Source organism: Euleptes europaea, chromosome 2, assembly GCF_029931775.1.
Source record: "Euleptes europaea isolate rEulEur1 chromosome 2, rEulEur1.hap1, whole genome shotgun sequence".
NCBI lineage: Eukaryota > Metazoa > Chordata > Lepidosauria > Squamata > Sphaerodactylidae > Euleptes > Euleptes europaea.
The window spans coordinates 97,145,852-97,164,096 of record NC_079313.1 but is presented as its reverse complement, the minus strand read 5'-3'; the positions used below and the strand labels follow the sequence as shown (position 1 = coordinate 97,164,096).

At 44.3% G+C, this 18,245-nt stretch overlaps 1 protein-coding gene across 1 annotated transcript in view; it reads right to left on the bottom strand.

The window, feature by feature from the left end:
* Positions 1-17,573, bottom strand: part of CTTNBP2NL (CTTNBP2 N-terminal like) — a 30,834-nt gene extending 13,261 nt beyond the window's left edge. The window contains exon 1 of the mRNA XM_056845427.1: positions 17,459-17,573. Coding sequence (XP_056701405.1) covers positions 17,459-17,557 — 99 coding nt within the window. The 5' untranslated portion in view covers positions 17,558-17,573. The remainder of the gene's footprint in view (positions 1-17,458) is intronic.
* Between the last annotated feature and the right edge of the window lie 672 nt (positions 17,574-18,245).

The window sequence follows — 18,245 nt, the reverse complement described above, 5'->3', positions numbered from 1 at the left end:
AACTGCTTTTCCCACAACTGTATCCTGTCTGGCATCGACGTCGACGGCATAGTGCTTAACGAAAGTCTCTGACGAAGACCAGGTAGCTGCTCTGCAGATATCCTTGATAGGAACTCTCTTCCGAAAGGCAGCTGAAGCAGAGTGGGCTCTTGTGGAGTGTGCTCGTAAGGATTTAGGACACTTCCTTCCAGCCCTCTTATAACAGTGACGTATAGCCTGCACTAGCCATCTGGATAAAGACTGGGACGATGCTGCCAATCCCTTCTTTGGACCAGCAAAACATACGAACAGGGAGTCTGACTTCCGAAACTGTTTTGTACGATCCAAATAATATAATAAAGCCCGTTTAACATCTAGAGAGTGAAGAGTTTTCTCCGCTGTAGACTGGGGGTTGGGGAAAAATACAGGTAAAACCAAGTCCTGTCCCAAGTGGAATTCGGACACCACTTTGGGCCTAAATTCCAGGCTGGTATGTAATACTACTTTAGAAGGGTAAAACTGGATAAAAGGAGGGTGACACTTTAACGCTGCTAGCTCACCCACCCTTCGCGCAGATGTGATGGCTACTAAGAAACACACTTTATAGGACAACCATGCCAGGGGAACTTTCCCTAAGGGCTCAAAGGGAGAGAACATTAGTTGAGCCAAAACTAGAGACAGAGACCACTGTGAAACAGGCTCATGTCTAACTGGGAACATGTTTGATAGACCCTTTAAAAACAACTTAGACGTAGGATGGGAAAAAAGGGAATACCCATCCACTCCCACATGAAAGGCGGACAGGGCTGCTTAATGGGTTTTAACTGATGAAAAACTTAGGCCTGTTTTCTTGAGGGATAGTAAGTAATCTAACACAACTGGCAACGGGCATGATGACGGAAAATGTCCTGTACTCATCACCCATTTAGAGAAACGTTCCCATTTAAAAGCATAAGAAACCCGAGTAGAAGGTTTCCTTGAATTTAAAACTACTTCCAGAACCTGATCAGACAACTTTACTGAGGAGGATTTAAAAGCCAAGCTGTCAATTGAAGTATACCCGGGTCCTGGTGCCGCATTTGGTCCACTGACAGAAGGTCCGGCGCTATCTGAAGGCGCCTGAATTGTTCTGAGCAAGATTGAGAAGCTCCGAAAACCAAGTTTGTCTGGCCCAATATGGAGCTACTAAGATGCAATGAGTTTTGTAATCCTGAATCCGAGCTAGTGTTTTGGTAATCAAAGGAATTGGGGGAAAAGCATAAAACAGAGCCCCCACCCACGGTCTCAGAAACGCATCCCCTAGAGATCCCGGATCGTGGCCCGCTCGGGAACAAAAAAGGGGTGCCTTTGTATTTCGAGATGTGGCAAATAAATCTATCTCGGGAAATCCCCATTCTTGAAAAATGGGTAGAATGTAGTCCCATTTTAGAGACCATTCGTGATGAGGGGAAAAAACCCTGCTTAGGGAATCCGCCCTGATGTTGTGTACACCTTGAATATGGATGGCCTGTAGAGACACGTTGTGCAGGAGTGCCCATTCCCAAATACGTTCTGCTTCTTTGCACAGGGTGAGGGAGACTGTACCCCCTTGTCTGTTTAGATAAAACATTGTGGTGGTGTTGTCTGTCTGGATGAGCACCGCGTTGTTGTACAGGATTTCTGCAAAAGACATAAGAGCATAACGAATTGCTCGCAGTTCTAAAACGTTAATATGAAGGGAAACCTCTTGAGAAGACCACAGACCTTGGGCTGAGAAGCCATGACAGTGTGCATCCCAACCTATCAAAGAGGCATCAGAAGTAAGCACCACATCCGGGGTAAACACACCAAAAGAAACGTCAGAAGTCAAGTTATGCATTTGGGACCACCATTTCAAGGTATGTAACACAGGTCTAGGGATTGAAAATCTAGTCCTTTGGGACTGAAGGAGAGGTTTAAATTTTCTGACAAACCAATTCTGTAAGGGTCTCATGTGCAACCGAGCCGTTGTAACAACTGCTGTAGTGGAAGCCATCAAACCCAAGAGTGTTTGGATACGTAAGGCAGATTGATGCCTTTGTCTTAAAAATAACCTTACCAAACCCAATAGCTTAGTGGCCCTATCTGCAGGTAAAATGGCCTTACCCAAAGTAGAATCCAGGGAAGTGCCAACAAACCTAGCTGTCTGAGTCGGGATGAGGACAGATTTTTTAAAATTAACTATAAGGCCCAGAGAATCTAAACAATTTAAAAGGAGCTCCTTTTGAGCCAGTAACTGCTCCATAGAAGGAGCCGTAACCAACCAATCGTCCAAGTAAGGAAAAATTACACAACCTTTGGTACGAAGGTGTGCTACTACCACGGCCATACACTTAGTGAAAACACGGGGAGCTGTGGATAAACCAAAAGGTAACACAGCATATTGGAATACTTGTCCTCCTACAACAAATCTCAAGTATTTGCGATGGTCTACCCGGATAGAAATGTGGAAATAAGCATCCTTTAAATCAATAACCATATACCACCAACCAACTTTTAATAACTGCAAAACATTATGAACAGTCAGCATATTGAATTTTTTGTACTGTAAACATCTGTTAAAACACTTCAGATCAAGAATAGGGCGTAATCCGCCATCTTTTTTATGAACTACAAACAAACGAGAGTAAAAACCTCTTAGAGAAGTTGAAACCGGTTGAACTGCACCCTTGTTAATCAATTCCGCTAAAGCGGCTTGTAAGGCTGGATATAGTTCCAAGCCAGTGCCCAAAGGAGGGTGACCTAAAACAGGTAAAAATTGAAATTCTAACGAATAACCATACAAAACAAGGTGTAAAACCCAAGAGTCAGAAGTTATATTTGACCAGGCTGAGAAGAAAGAGGCTAAACGGTCGCCAAATACACAGGGGACGCTTTCCCCACTCTGTAACAGTCAGAAGGAAGATTTGGGGCCTTGATTCCTTGGAGATTGAGATCTCGGGGCGGAGGGTCGGGACCATGGGAACCTCCTTCTGTTCTGATGTTGGAAAGACTGGAAACCCTGTTGTTGCCCGTAGGGAATGAGTGGGGGGGGAGGTGGTCTCTGGAATCTGGGTTGAAAGGAAGTACCCCTATAACCATAGCGTGGCCTATGGAAATTGCCAGGTACTTGGACAGATACCCCCATGTACCTGGCATCTTGTTTCTCTTTCTTCAACTGGCTGAGAGTGTCATTAGTAGTGGCTGCAAACAGACCCTTGCCGTCAAAGGGTAAATCCTCGATGGTACTTTTCACATCATGAGACAGAGCAGTGGAGCGGAGCCAAGCAAACCTGCGCAGGGAGACCGAGGCAGCCATGCCCCTAGCAGCCGATTCAGATGCGTGTCTACCGGCGTTCATCTGATGACGTGCCAATTGAACTCCTTCTGATATTACTATTTAAGCCAGCGATTTCTGTTCATCAGGTAAGTCACTCAGGTAAGTAGACATCTTTTCCCACAAAAATAGATGATAGGCTGACATTATTGCTTGATAGTTTCCAATTCGGAACCCAAGCGCCTCTGCAGAGTATGTTTTCCTGCTAAGAACATCTATACGCTTACTGTCTTTATCAGACGGTGAGGAATGGCTGCCCAAACGTTTATTTTGAGACTCGGCTACAATCACTGATGAAGGAGCTGGATGAGAAAACAAAAATTCACATCCTGAAGGAAGGACCTTGTACATGCCGTCTACTTTCCTAGATGTAGATGGGGTGGTGGAAGGACTCTCCCAAACTTTGTTGGCCATGTCCATAAAGTCCTCTAGCACTGGAAGGGCTGTAGATGTGGAGGCTTGGGAAAAAAGAGGAGATAAAAAATTTTCTTTTGGTTTAGGAGCAAGTGACTTGGCATCGAGTCCCAAAGCTTTAGCTGCTCTGGTCATTTGTTCTGAAAATTTAGAAATTTCCTCCCCAGAGAGGCCAGGCAGCTGGTCACCAGTAGATAGATCTGGTGTAGCCTCAGACGGCTCATCCAAGCCTAATTCAGAGCGAAGTGACTGCACATCCTGCTCAGATTCCAGATTGAACTGCAACTGCTGATCTAAGAGAGGTACAGCCTCTTGTGTAGCTAAAGGCTGCATTTGGTCACCAGACCAGGATGGAAACTGTTGGGGTTGTTGAAAATGTGAACCCCACTGTGGGTAGGGGTATCCTTGCCAGGGAGCTGTTTGAATAGGCCCATACCACTGGGGGGGCCACCACTGAGACATTGGAGGCATAGCCTGTTGCTGTGATCCCATGGAACCAGTAGCTGGAACCGATTGATCATGGTGCGATGAATGAGAAGAGCCCTGGATCTCTTTTAAAAACAGATCAGGCAGGTCAACTTCCGAATCCGATGACTCTTTCTCAAAATGAGGGGAGGGGGTACTAAGAGGAGGCGGGGTACGTTCGTCCTCCCTAGTATTTGGATCGGTAGAACTCTTGGAACCGGATGCCTTCGGTTCCTTTGATTTCTTTGTTAAGTGCTTGGTCTTAGCTCGCGCCTTCTTTGGGAGCGGTTCCGAAGCGCTCCTAGTTTTCTCTGTAGTAGGCGAACGGGGGCGGGACCTCGGAGCGGGTGCGGGGGTCGGATCCGAGCGCATGGAACCGACTGATTCGGAACGTACTGAGTGGTCTCGCTCGGCCGATGACTTCGAGGCCGGCATTTGAGATCCAGATAGAACCTTTTCATAAAGCCAAGCTTTTAACCGGGAGGCCCTGTCAGCACGGGCCTTCGGTGTAAATTGCAAACAAATCTTGCAGGCAGTCACATTGTGGGACTCACCCAGACAGAACACGCAGAGCGAATGTTCATCTGTTTTAGTCATTTTAGTGTCGCACTGTAGACACTTTTTGAACAGAGCTGCCTGCGCCATTACGGTTAACTTTCCTTTTTTTTTTAGATGAGAGAAAGCGAGAAGCTGCAAGAAGAACGTCCTTTCTTCCCGGTGGCAAAGAACGAACTGGGTAGGGGGCGCCGTGATGCCGCGTCATAGGGCGGGAAGGCGGACGCATGCGCACTGGCGTACGGCGCCCCCTATAGGATTTTAAGAAGCTAGAAGAATCCTTTCCGAGGTTGGCCTGCGCAAGCGCAGTCCCAATGTGGGACTGCACAGAAGACCGCAGACGAATCTCTGGTTCATTATCTGTTAGACGGCCCTCTGCAGGAGCTTCCTGCTCATTCACCCCTCCATGCACTTCTTCTCTGGACGCAGAGGCCTGCTGTAGTGAGTTAGGCCTTCCCCGCTGTACTCTATAGTGAGTGGGCATTTCCCCGCCAATTTGCTCTTGGCCTCCCTTGCTCATTTGAAGCACTTCGATGCTTACGGCTCACCCTGGAGCTCCAGCGAGGCCTGGGGCTTATGCAAGGCCCTCCTGATTTCATGGCCAGGCAGAATAGTCGCAAACTCTCCTTCTGAAGATACAGCTGCATCTGAAACTTCAGCAGCTTGAGTCCATTGAGGACATAACATCTGCTAATTAGGGGTGGGGAAGGGAGGAAGGGGAAGACAGACTGACAACCCAAACAGCTTTTTTAATTTTTTTAAGTTGTAAAGCCTGGAAGGAGGGGAAGACAAATAACTTTAATGAGGAAGGTTAGGCACACAAAAGGGAAAGATTTTGCAATCTAGCCGGAGCTCAAAGAATCCCTGCATTCTCTGAGGAGGCATTCAAGAGGGCGGGCGCTCCCCTCCCCATGGGGGCGTATGTGGAAAGAGCAATCTAGTTCCTGCCTCCTAGGATGAGGGGAAGAGGAGTACTCAAAGGTGCCAGGATGTCCTTCCTCCTTTCAAACGAAAATATTTGTTCTTTGTTTCCCTTTCACAATGCTGATCTGTGAAAGGTAGAGGTTGGCAGGCAGTCTACTAAAATTTATGAGCTTACTTGCAAGCTTACAAGAGTATATTCATCATATGCTCTGTGCACTCTACTGAAATATATAGGACTAACAAACTCTCACCCCATCTCCTCAGTGCCATATTTGCACAATCACTACACACCAAAGTGACAGAACCAGCCAGTCCAGAATTTGTATTGAGAGTTCATATGAGTACATTGTTGACTACAGAAAAGCAGGTACAAATTGGATGGCGACATTACCAAAATGAATGACAACGCTATTACACAATCAACAGGCAGAATAAAGAAACCCTATAATTCCTACTTATAACACTTTTGACATACTACTCCAAAAAAGCAACAAATTTAACAGTAGAAATACTTGCCATTCTAAACATATGTTACTAGCTACAAATTATTGGGGGGGGGGGAGGTTTATGTATACAAGCCCCGAGAAACATTACCGAACAATTTAAATGACGACTTCCTGACATTCTACACTACTGCTAAAAACCAAGGAAATGAACTATCAGTTGTGTTCAATACTAAATGCAGCGCTTAGAAAATACAACCTTGACATTTAATTCCTAGGTTGCTACAGTGTTAAAAAAATAAGCTGGATATGATAGGACTGAAAATGAACACATGAAGATGATACTGAGTTTCTTCCTGAGGCACTGCAGAATGCTGTAGCAATTTATCCAGGACAACAGACTGTATTATTGAAACCTTTATAGCCTGCTGACGGAGGAAAACAGGACACAGACCTTGAGATGTAAGAACATTTCAGAAGACCAAGGATTAGACTGTCCTTTTAAAGCTTTATAGAAGTTCTGATTTAATAGCCTGTTAAGATACTAGACCATCTGTGTTGGGCTCAAACAGTGAGCATTGCTGGTCCCCCCCTCCCCTTCTGTTTCCACAAATCACTCATCACATAGCGATATTCTCCTGGATCACCAAGAGTGATTAAATTCCTCTTGAAAGGACGAATAATTATTTCCTTACTGTTAGCCCCAAATTGGAACAGCAAGCAGCTTTCTTCTTTAAAGTTTGATTTCTGACCTGCTTCACTGTAAGCCCACAAGGCAGTTAGTGCTCTGAATAAACCCCTCAGCAAAACTGACATGGTAAAATACACATTAAAATAATGTAAGTCATTCCTCCAAAATGAAACCTATTTATTTGAGGAGACTCACTTTGGCAATGTGAAAACTCATGAATGTCCTTGATCAAATAAGAAAAAAAATAGTTGGGGTTCCACAAACATTAAGTGTTAGCAGGCACCATTTCTTACAACTTTCAAATCCAAAACCAAACCAATTTCAGTCACCCTGTGTGAACACAGCAAATATGCACAAACCTACTCCTCACAAATAACTCTGATGCCTTCAGAAGGGCTTCTCTTTCTTAGCTGTCCACCCACATTACATTTTAGAGAACCTAAGCAGCAAGTTATTTCTGAACAGGATCTACAACGCTACAGAACTGTATAAAGTGGCTGGAAAACCTCATATTTCCTCTTTTTAAAAACTTCTCCTGCCTTCTGTTGTAAAAACAAGGAAAGCCTAGTGTCACAGGGCTCCTGTAACAGAAGACATAGAGACTGGGCCTGTGAAGGGACACGTTTCAAACCATATTAACAAGTCTCACCCAAGCCCAGTTTACTTTTAAACCAATTTATTGCAAAGTAAGGAGAATAAAGGAGACAGTCACTCAGTGACAAAAGTTCTCCTCCTTATGGCATTAAAAAGGGTTCAGCCAAATGTGCAAATGAAATTAACAGCTTCTGGCCAAAAAGAAGGCCTGGCTGAAGAGTACCCTGTGGGGCTAGGGACACGCTTGACTGTTGATATAGATGTATAAAAGTCAAACCAAAGAAGAGGAAATATTTGGGATGGAGAGACTGCTGAAAGGAAGTAAAGAGAAACTATTGGGAAATATCAAAACAAAGTAATAAATGCTTTAAAAATGGTATTTCGTTAACTAAATTGCAGTGACGGTTAAATATGCTGAGTTTGAACAAGACTAAGGCCCACTGTCCATTTATCTGTAAAAGAGATAACTCTACAGGGCAATACAGCCAACTAACTAGATCAGTTGCTTTTGCTTGCTTCAGTGGAGCCAGGGTGAGAGTGAGTACTCCACAGCACAATTCTATGCACAATTAGTCCAGTCAAAATCCACTAATTGCACAGACTGCAGTATTAATGATCCATGTCCAGCTTCAATAAGGGAGGGATGGAAACTGAGCATGTAAATTCAAAAGCAGTGTGCTGCAGTAGCAGAGAAGGACATTTTCCTCCAGGCCAGATTCGGCAGAGATCCTGGAGCATGGAGTAGGGGTCACTGGAGGTGGGGAGGGGGAAGGTAGTTGTGAATTCCCTGCATTGTGCAGGAGTGGTGGACTAGATGATCCTGGAGGTCCCTTCCAACCATACGATTCTATGACATGGGGAGATGCAAAAAACAGAGCTGAAATAGTAAGAACTGAATATTGTCGAAGGCTTTCACGGTCAGAGTTCATTGGTTCTTGTAGGTTATCCGGGCTGTGTAACCGTGGTCTTGGAATTTTCTTTCCTGACGTTTCGCCAGCAACTGTGGCAGGCATCTTCAGAGTAGTAACACTGAAGGACAGTGTCTCTCAGTGTCAAGGGTGTAGGAAGAGTAATATATAGTCAGAAAGGGGTTGGGTTTGAGCTGAGTATTGTCCTGCAAAAGTAATGTGCTAATCATTGTCCTGTAAGTATCAAGATAATGTGCTAATGAGGGTATGGTATGTTAATATGGAACCATTGTATCCTGAAGTGATCTGTTAATGTGTGTAATCCAAAGCTAATCTGCATGGCTATTGTTGAATGTTGTCTTTGTTAGTCTGGAGGTTTTTTAGAACAGGAAGCCAAGCCTTATTCATTCTTAAACTCTCCTCTTTCCTGTTAAAGTTGTGCTGATGTTTATGAATTTCAATGGCTTCTCTGTGCAATCTGACAAAATAGTTGGTAGAATTGTCCAGACTTTCAGTGTCTTGGAATAAGACCCTGTGTCCTGTTTGTGTCAGTCCATGTTCAGCCACTGCTGATTTCTCAGGTTGGCCAAGTCTGCAGTATCTTTCATGTTCTTTTATCCTTGTTTGTATGCTGTGTTTTGTGGTCCCGATGTAAACTTCCCGATGTAAACTTTTGAAAAAACATAACCTACAAACAGTGTTTAAACCCACCAAGAAAATACAACAAATGCTACGATCAGCAAAAGACAAAAGAGACCCCCTCACCTCTGCAGGAGTATATCGTATACCTTGCAGCTGCGGAGAAGTTTACATCGGGACCACAAAACGCAGCATACAAACAAGGATAAAAGAACATGAAAGATACTGCAGACTTGGCCAACCTGAGAAATCAGCAGTGGCTGAACATGGACTGACACAAACAGGACAAAGGGTCTTATTCCAAGACACTGAAAGACTGGACAATTCTACCAACTATTTTGTCAGATTGCACAGAGAAGCCATTGAAATTCATAAACATCAGCACAACTTTAACAGGAAAGAGGAGAGTTTAAGAATGAATAAGGCTTGGCTTCCTGTTCTAAAAAACCTCCAGACTAACAAAGACAACATTCAACAATAGCCATGCAGATTAGCTTTGGATTACACACATTAACAGATCACTTCAGGATACAATGGTTAACATACCATACCCTCATTAGCACATTATCTTGATACTTACAGGACAATGATTAGCACATTACTTTTGCAGGACAATACTCAGCTCAAACCCAACCCCTTTCTGACTATATATTACTCTTCCTACACCCTTGACACTGAGAGACACTGTCCTTCAGTGTTACTACTCTGAAGATGCCTGCCACAGTTGCTGGCGAAACGTCAGGAAAGAAAATTCCAAGACCATGGTTACACAGCCCGGATAACCTACAAGAACCAGTAAGAACTGAAATAGCAAGTTACACACACAGCTTGAAAGATCTAAAGATTTCGAGGCTGCCTTGGGCAAATTATTTCCCACAAGCTATTTTCTATTTCTTGCATTAAATATACAACTCACACCTTGGATCTGTTGAAACACAAAGAATGCTTAGGTATCAAGTAATGGCTTCAAGAAAAAGTGCAGCTCTAACTGTGTGTATTTCTCCTGCTCTGACATCATACAAGCAAGCCGTTACAAAGGCTGGCTCCACTGTACTATTGGACCACACAATTCTCATGAAGCTTTCATTGTTGCCGAAATGTACGTTCCAGAAGACAGAAAATGGCATCTTCTTTAAATAGCTTATTGTGCAATCTTGGAACTTCCTTATTCCTAGTTTGTTTCCCTAGAGACAGATGTTTGAAAATAAATACAGACTGAGGTCATAACAAGGGGGTAGAGAAGAATAAAGATTACTTCATTTCATTAATCTACCAGCTAGAAATGTCATGAATGGCTGAACCTTTTATCTTTAATCCACAGCAGCTCCAGAACTGAATGATGTTCTTTATAATAAAAGCCCAAAAGGAGGCAATTACCAATATATTAAAAGAAAAGACAGACCACAAGGTTTATTTAGCAGCCTGAATAGTCCAGACTGGCCATCTCTGTCCATCACTTGCCTTGAAAATCTCATGAGAGATCTCTGTTAAGTCGGCTGTGTCTTGATGGCACTTAAGTATTTATTATTATAACTATACATTAGTTTCAGCTAAAACAAACAAATCCTGCTCTATTAGTTTTATGTACCACTAAAATTGACCAAGTATATGTTTGTCTTTACTTCACCAGCTCAGTAGAAACAAAACACAAGCTATTAATAAGATGCTAACTTGAATTGACTACGAAGGCAAGTGGATCTTCTAATGCCAAAGGATAATTGTTTGGATTGCAGAGATCAAAGAAAGTTACAATTTGGACATCTCCCTTTAAAAAGGGCAGTGTCAGTACAAGAGATGAAAGATTCTGCAGTCATCTACACACTGAGTTTGAGGAAGACAAAAATGGACATAGATGCAGGATTCGGAAGGCAGCAGGGAAGTACTGCAAATTTTGAAAGCTCTGCTTTGAATGTGCAAGCATGTTCTATATAAACATACAATTCAACTGAAAGCCTGCAATTTTACGCAAAGTATATAAATAGCTAATATTCTTAATTCCCAACAATATTTAAGCATCCTTGTGTAAGACTATTCAAATTTTAAGACCCTATATGTTTCACAACCTATGCAGGACATTTCTAATTTTACTAAAGAGTAAAAGCATTTCAAACTCATTAAAGCACAGAAATTAAAGTCTGTTCAAAGTTCTAAGGTAATTGTCTGCACATCACCAAAACAGGGGACAAACATATTAGATATGTTTTGTATCAGTCAGTGCCACAAATCAGGTGGCATCTGCCTTACATGTATGCCCATACAAAATGTAACTTCCCCAAAATTCTCTAGAGACAATTCTGAAAGGGTGGGAATATGTCATCCGCATAATGGTTACTACTCAGTCCAAATCTGTGGATTGCCTCTCTCAACAGCTTCAGGTAGATGTTAAAAAGTATGAGGAACAAGATGGAACCTTGTGGCATGCCGTAGCAATATGTGGATGACACTCAGCTATATCTCATACTTCTAGCAAGTCCCAGGGAGCTTGAATAAACCAAGAACACATGCCTGGAGGCAATATTGGGATGGATAAGGACTAACAAACTGAAACTCATTCCCGAAAAAATGGAGGTGTTACTGGTGGGGAAAAAGGCCTGAACCTGGAACGGAGATATCTCCTGGATGGGGTTGCACTGCCCCTTACAAAGCAGGTTTGTAGCTTGGGGGTGCAGTTGGACTGAAGCCTCCTGTTGGATAACTAGGTGGCAGAGGTGGCCAAGGGCACCTTTTACTGACTTCGTCTGGTGTGCTAGCTGTGGCCATTCCTGGACAGGAGAGATCTTCAGCTGTGGTGCACGCCCTGGTAACATCTAGATTAGATTACTGCAATGAGCTTTACATAGGGCTGCCCTTGAAGACTGTCCAGAAGCTACAATTGGTACAGAAAGTTACAACTAGAACACTGACTGGACTGGGTTGTAGGGACTATATCATTCCAGTCTTGTTCCCTCCAAACTGGCTTCCAATTCACTTCCAGATGCAATTCAAGGTGCTGGTATTGACCTTTCAAGCCTTACATAGTTTTGAGCCAGTATACCTTAAGAACCATCTACTCCCATATGAACCTATCTGACCACTTTGATCATCTTCAAAGGCCCTACTTCAGTTGCCACTGACTTGTGCTAGATGGTTTGCAACATGCGAGAGGGCCTTCTCGGTTGTGGTGCCAAAACTCTAGAAATCCCTCCTCAGGGAGAGTCATCTGTCTCCCTCTATTGGTGTCTTCCACCAGGAGGTGAAGACTTTTTTTTAAGGGTGGAAGCTTTGCTGCTATTGCAATCCTATAGCACCCTGTAGTCATTACTACAGTTGTGACAGCAAGCATAATCATGTCCTTTTGGCAACTAGCTACAGGATCTAGGTGGCAGAAACAACTGGCTGCAGCTCTTACTGCTAGACCCAGGTATCTTCTGGTGGGAGTCCGTAACAGGCTATACAAAAGCAGACAGTTAGAAAGAGAATGATCTGTGAAATTAAATATCACACATATATCCACAAATACAGATCATTTAAAAGCCTAATGTGTGAAATTCTTTAGGTGACAATGATTTCTGGTTCCATCAGAGTTGGCTTTTTTTTAAGCATCACTTAACTTCCTTCACTGTTTTCTCCCTATCTTTATGACATATTTTAACACGTCTAAGGAACGATTATCTGGAATGTGTAAGGCTATTAAAGGTCTACCAGAACATTACCAGCAGGAAGCACAAGCCTGCAGACAGCACATGCTTGGGCTTTCTGTAGCTGTACACATGTCATATAAGAGGGGGCCTCTATCCACAACTAGACATGGGAAACTTATGTGCTGCTAGTCTTCAGGATCCATGCCAAAATACTTCATAATCAAAATATTAATGATGCTATATTTGGTGGCACTTACCTTCTTCAGCTAAAGTTAACCCATAGCAAGAAAGAGGCCCCAAAGAACTCACAGGGGTTTCAGCCCCTCCCCACTGCCTCAGCTTACCACCACTGGGTCATGCTTCCCTTGTTTTCCTACTCTAGTTGGCCTCACCTGCTCTTACAGACGACTTCTGCCACAACTTTTTGCATAACTCAAAAAACCATTTAATTTCATTTTGGTGGTATCTGTGCTTCTACAGACCTCACTATTAACTTTTAGGAGGATCACTGCCTTCAAATTAGGTCTGTAAACACAATCCAATCCTGAGGGGTCCTCTGAGAGTGCAGAACATTAAACCATAGCCTTGTTGCCTATCCACACAGGGACCAGCATCTGGCTATCAAATATAGGGATAGGTCAGACATTGTTTTGCCTCCTACTCTCATAGACCATCACATTATTATTATTATTAATGTATACTTAACAATGCATACCCTGTAGTCAGCATTTTAATGGCCCAAAGAAATGCTGTTTTGCTGCTATGTGGGGGTTTTAGCATCTATTAAGGAGACTAGAAGTAACAGGAGTTAGTGTCAATATTACAAGGTTGTCAGATTAGTTTGACAGGTGCAGGTTAGATCAGATGGATCTAGTAATGATGCAATCAGCCTGGAAAATCCCTGGAGAGCTAGAGGGAGCTGGCCTGATCCAGTTATAGCCAGGTGGCTGATGCAATACAGTAGCCATGTCAGGATGACTAAGCATCTACTGTGATTGGTGGCTGCGTCCACCAGGTGTATATAATGGAGTGAAACTAAAGCTCGTGGTGGGATGCTATGAGCGGAGAGTGTGTAAGAAGTATCTGTATTATCTTTGCACTGTGAAATAAACTACACTTTTCTAAGTAGCAGAGGACTTTCTGATGGTGTTATCCTGGACAGACTGCCAATCCGCTTGGCTTCCGCGTCAGTTAGCAGATTATATAACTACTGCAGCAAGGAAAGGGGACGCTAAATATTGGACAGTAAATAAAATAATGCCTACTAAGGAATGGACGATTGATATGGCAGTACATTCAAATCTAACTAAAGATGGCAGACAGAATAAAGGTTTCCATTCTTCATCCTCTTTATTATGGCCAACTAAAAACCAACACACACTTCTAACAGTCCAGACGAATGTTAGATATCTATATTAACAATCAGTACAAGTAGTACACTTAAAAATTGCTTATAATTCCCAGTTTGCCTGCTGGTTGCCTTGTTTTCTGCCTCCAAGGAGAATTCTTGTATGCAGTCCCACATTCCCTTGCACTGACAGGCTGTTGGTAAAACCTCACCGTATATCACGGTAGGCTATAATACAAAGGAGAGAAAGAGGTGGCATGGGGGGGGGGGGGAAATATGAAGATGAATATGCTTCAATATACAGATGACATCTAGTCTTATCCATGCTGCCAGATACTTCCATCTTGGCTCTGAACCCATATACTGAAGCCAGGTGGCAGAACAAACTATAATTGAATCCAGGCAAGACACAAGTGATGCTGGTCAGAAAAGTGTAAGGGGATCCACTTTTAGTGGATGGAACTGCTATCTGCAGAGAAAGTCAGGAGCTTAAGGTTAGGAGCTTACTAGCTGCATCTGGTTTGTCAACTCTCTGCCTTTCTTGTGACTCAGCTGATTTGGCCACAATGATCCATGCTGTTTGTAACCTTGTGGCTGGAGTAATGCCAGTATCGTAATGCACTCTATATTGGGTTGCCCTTCAAGACAATCTGGAAACTTAAGCTGGTTCAGTATGTGGCAGCACAATTAATATGGGGGTGGGGGCTGGGAACATCTCTCCCCTATCTTAAGGTAGCCACTCAGGCTGCCGGTTTGTTTCCAAGTCCAATTCAAGGTACTTTAAAGCCCTTTGCAGCCTATGACCCACATATTTAAAGGACCATCCATACATCCCTATGAGCCAAATATGGTTCTCAGGCTGCCACCTACTGGCTGCGCCCACACTTAAAAGCAGCCCTCCCACATCAAACGGAGAACACCCTATCCCACGGGTCGCAAAAGTGCGGTTCCCGAGCCGCATGTGGCTCTTTGAGCCCTTGAGTGCGGCTCTTTCCATGTCCGGGCCCGGCTGATTAGTGAAAGGGGCGGGGGGCGGGAGAGAGTCTGCGCAGGAGGCGCTTGGGTTACGTAGGAGCGACCACATGCCGCTGCTGCTGGCGGGCCTGCTGTGGGGATTGGGGGTTTCTTAAGCAGCAGAGGGAACAGCCGCCGTTTCGATATTTGCACGGTAAGCCCACCCGCTACCTCTTGGCTTCTGCTGTTGGCTCCTCGAGTCCCTCTTCAGAAAGGCATGAGAGAAATTCACATTGCTTTGGACGCGCTTTGCCCGGACAAGGAAGCCCCGCGCGGCGCCTTTCTCGCTTGAGGCCGCCCGCAGCCCGGAGGGGAGGGGGAGGCAGAGAGCGAGCTGATCCGGCGGCCACCACCTGCCCCCTCCCTGCCGCGAGGGCCTCTCTTTCGGTACGGCCGCTCTCACCCCCAGGGCTGCAGAGCGGGCCCAAGGCCGTGCTCAGGCCGCCCCTGGGAGGGGGGAGGGGGCTGGCGCTGTGGCCTCGAGGGAAAGAGGGAGGGAGGAAGGGGCAGTTGGGGGACTCTTATTTCTACCCCCCCGTGGAAGCCACCTGGGTGCGCGGCCCTGCCTGCCTGCCCCCCAGCCAGGGGGGGGGCTCCTCCAGCCAAGCCACCTTGCCCGGGCACCCGCCTGCCTGCCCTGAATCTGGAGCCCGTCGGTCCCAGAATGGTGGGGGGGAGTGAGCACCTGCCCCTCCCTCTGGCCAGGAGGGAACTGGCATGTCCGTGGCGGGGGGGGAAGGATGGATGGACTGTGCATCTCCACCTTGTTTGTTTGCATGGAACACACACAGACCGGAGACCTGCTGGCCTCTTCCTCTGTGCCTGGGATCCCTGGACATCCGGACCCTCGCTGGGTGATGGTGGGGAGGGGGGGAGAAAACAGTGGGCCTTTTTGTCTGGCAATTGTTAGCCCTCCCCTGGCCTATTACTACAGGTTTCCCCTCTTCCTGCTACTTTGTGCCTCTTTCAAAAGGAACGGGGGGGGGGGGGTTACACTCTCCCCACAGCCATTCACCATCCCACTGTGCAGTAGGTGCTCTACTGGTTTCCACTTCTGCTAAATTTTAATTAAAGTTTATTAAGTTAATAAACAGTGTACCTACCTATATAGTTTGAGTTTAAAAAATTTGGCTCTCAAAAGAAATCTCAATCCTTGTACTGTTGATATTTGGCTCTCTTGACTAATGAGTTTGGCAACCCTTGCCCTATCCCTTCTCCATTGCAGCTCTCCCTTTGTGAAACAGGCTGTCTGAGAGGGCCACAGTCTTTAGAAATGTTCAAGAGATGCTGTAAGTCCATTTTATTTGCCAGGGCTTTAAATGAAGTAAACACAGCAGGCATAGTTATTTTGTATGTAAGACATCTTGATGCTCAAAGAAAGGTGTGATATAATTAATATTTAAATAAATAAAGATGTCTAGGGCAAGCTAAGGCTCCTCCTTGCTATTGGCTAAGGATCTTCAGTACCCCTCCCACAGTCTAGCTCCAGCTATTTCAATTCATTTCTGCAGTTTTCAACTTAAAGATCAACCTTTCACAGCAGTCCCTCCCCTGCTATTTGCTTCCTTTTAAGTTTCCCCTTAGGAAAGGCTGAAGTCTCTGAAGCACATTCCTGCGTAGTGACTCATCACTAGTTGGAGGTGGGGTGTCTGTGGAGAGATGCAGAAGGAAGGAGCTTCCTGAGAAAGCACCATCAGTGGCTGAATGCAGCTGGAACAGTAAGGTTTTCCGTCAGTCTGTACCTCCTTCTTTGAAGAGAGGAGGCTAAGATATGCAGCACGACTGAACAAACAGATTTCTGCATTCTGCCATCAGCAGAATGAGTACATTGGGGTACAATGCCACAGAGTCCACCCTCCAAAGCAGCCATTTTCTTCAGGGGAACTGATCTCTGTATTTTGGAGATCAGTTGTAATTCCAGGATATCTCCAGGCCCCACCTGAAGTCTGGCAATCCTGGAGGGGTGGATTAAATATCATGACATGAAATAGCTAGCCCCCCCAAAGGGTAATATGTAGTAACCAATCCATGCCCACATATCTCCTAATTATAGCCAAACACTTCACAAGGTAAGCATGGTAACTTGCATTGACTGACAAAAGGCAACTAGATTAGTTAGGAACCCAGAGGAAGAATCTGTGTCACTCATCCAGCTGACTGAAAGAAGTACAGTTGCTGTTTCTCAGGATCTCTTTACAGAAACATGCTGGAACATGACAGCTAGAACAAGAAGTTCAAGTCCCATCATTCTTCTATGATAGAGGATACAATTCTGATTTACAGATGATAGTCTTACATTTATAACATCCAGTGTTCAACCACAGAACTGTTCAAACCTGAAGTCAACTTTTGACAACGAATACTAAAATGTAGACTCATACACAGCATTTGCAGTGATATTACTGACAAAATCCAAACTGATACACCAGTAAACTTAATCATTACTGTTTAACTTTATCTTCAGGTAGAAACTGAGGGCAACGCCTGAAGCAGCACTGCAGCATTTCAGCTCCATTCTGGTATAGCGTACCTTTAAGGCTTCTATGACAAGATCTCGGGCTTCTAGTTCCCCTTCGAGAATGCTAAATAGAGTCAGTAGTTCAGGTTTGCTGAGCTTTTCCAGATTCATCTTGAACACCTGAAAAAGTAAGACGTTTACTAGTTATATAGACAGATAGATATAGATATAAGATTTAAGAACAGTTAGTCTAAGCTCAACAGGGCCAGGGAATAACTCATAACATAAAGTAACTGTTTTCATCTTGCTTTGCCAGTTGATCACCATTTGAGAATGGGTCCTGCCTGTTCAGACTGGATCATGTGCTCTTTTGTCTGTATCTTTGATGAGGGGCTCTAGCTCAGTAGCGTGGCAATGCAGAAGGTCCCAAGTTCAAAACCTGTCATTTCCAATTAAAAAGATCAGGCAGCAGGTGATGCGAAAGACTTGTACCTGAGACCCCAGAGAGCTCCTGCCAGTTAGGCAGAGTAAACATGGTTGACCTTGACAGTCAGCTTAATGTGTTCATGCAATCATATGATCTTATTTCCATTTGTATTCTATCTCTTGCACTGTTAGGTCTTTTGGTTTCATTCTGTAGCAATATATAGCCCCCATCCCTTGGTTTAAATTTGTAATATTTGTACTTATCTGTGACATATGTAAGTTTTTAAGGGGCCACAATACTCTTGTTTTCACTGCAAGTTTGATATGGCTATTTCTCTAAAGTTTAACTACTGTCTTTAAACAGCAACCATAATGGCTACATTTATAACATAATAAAGTACACACAACCTGCAAGGCTCAGGTTTCCAAGTTT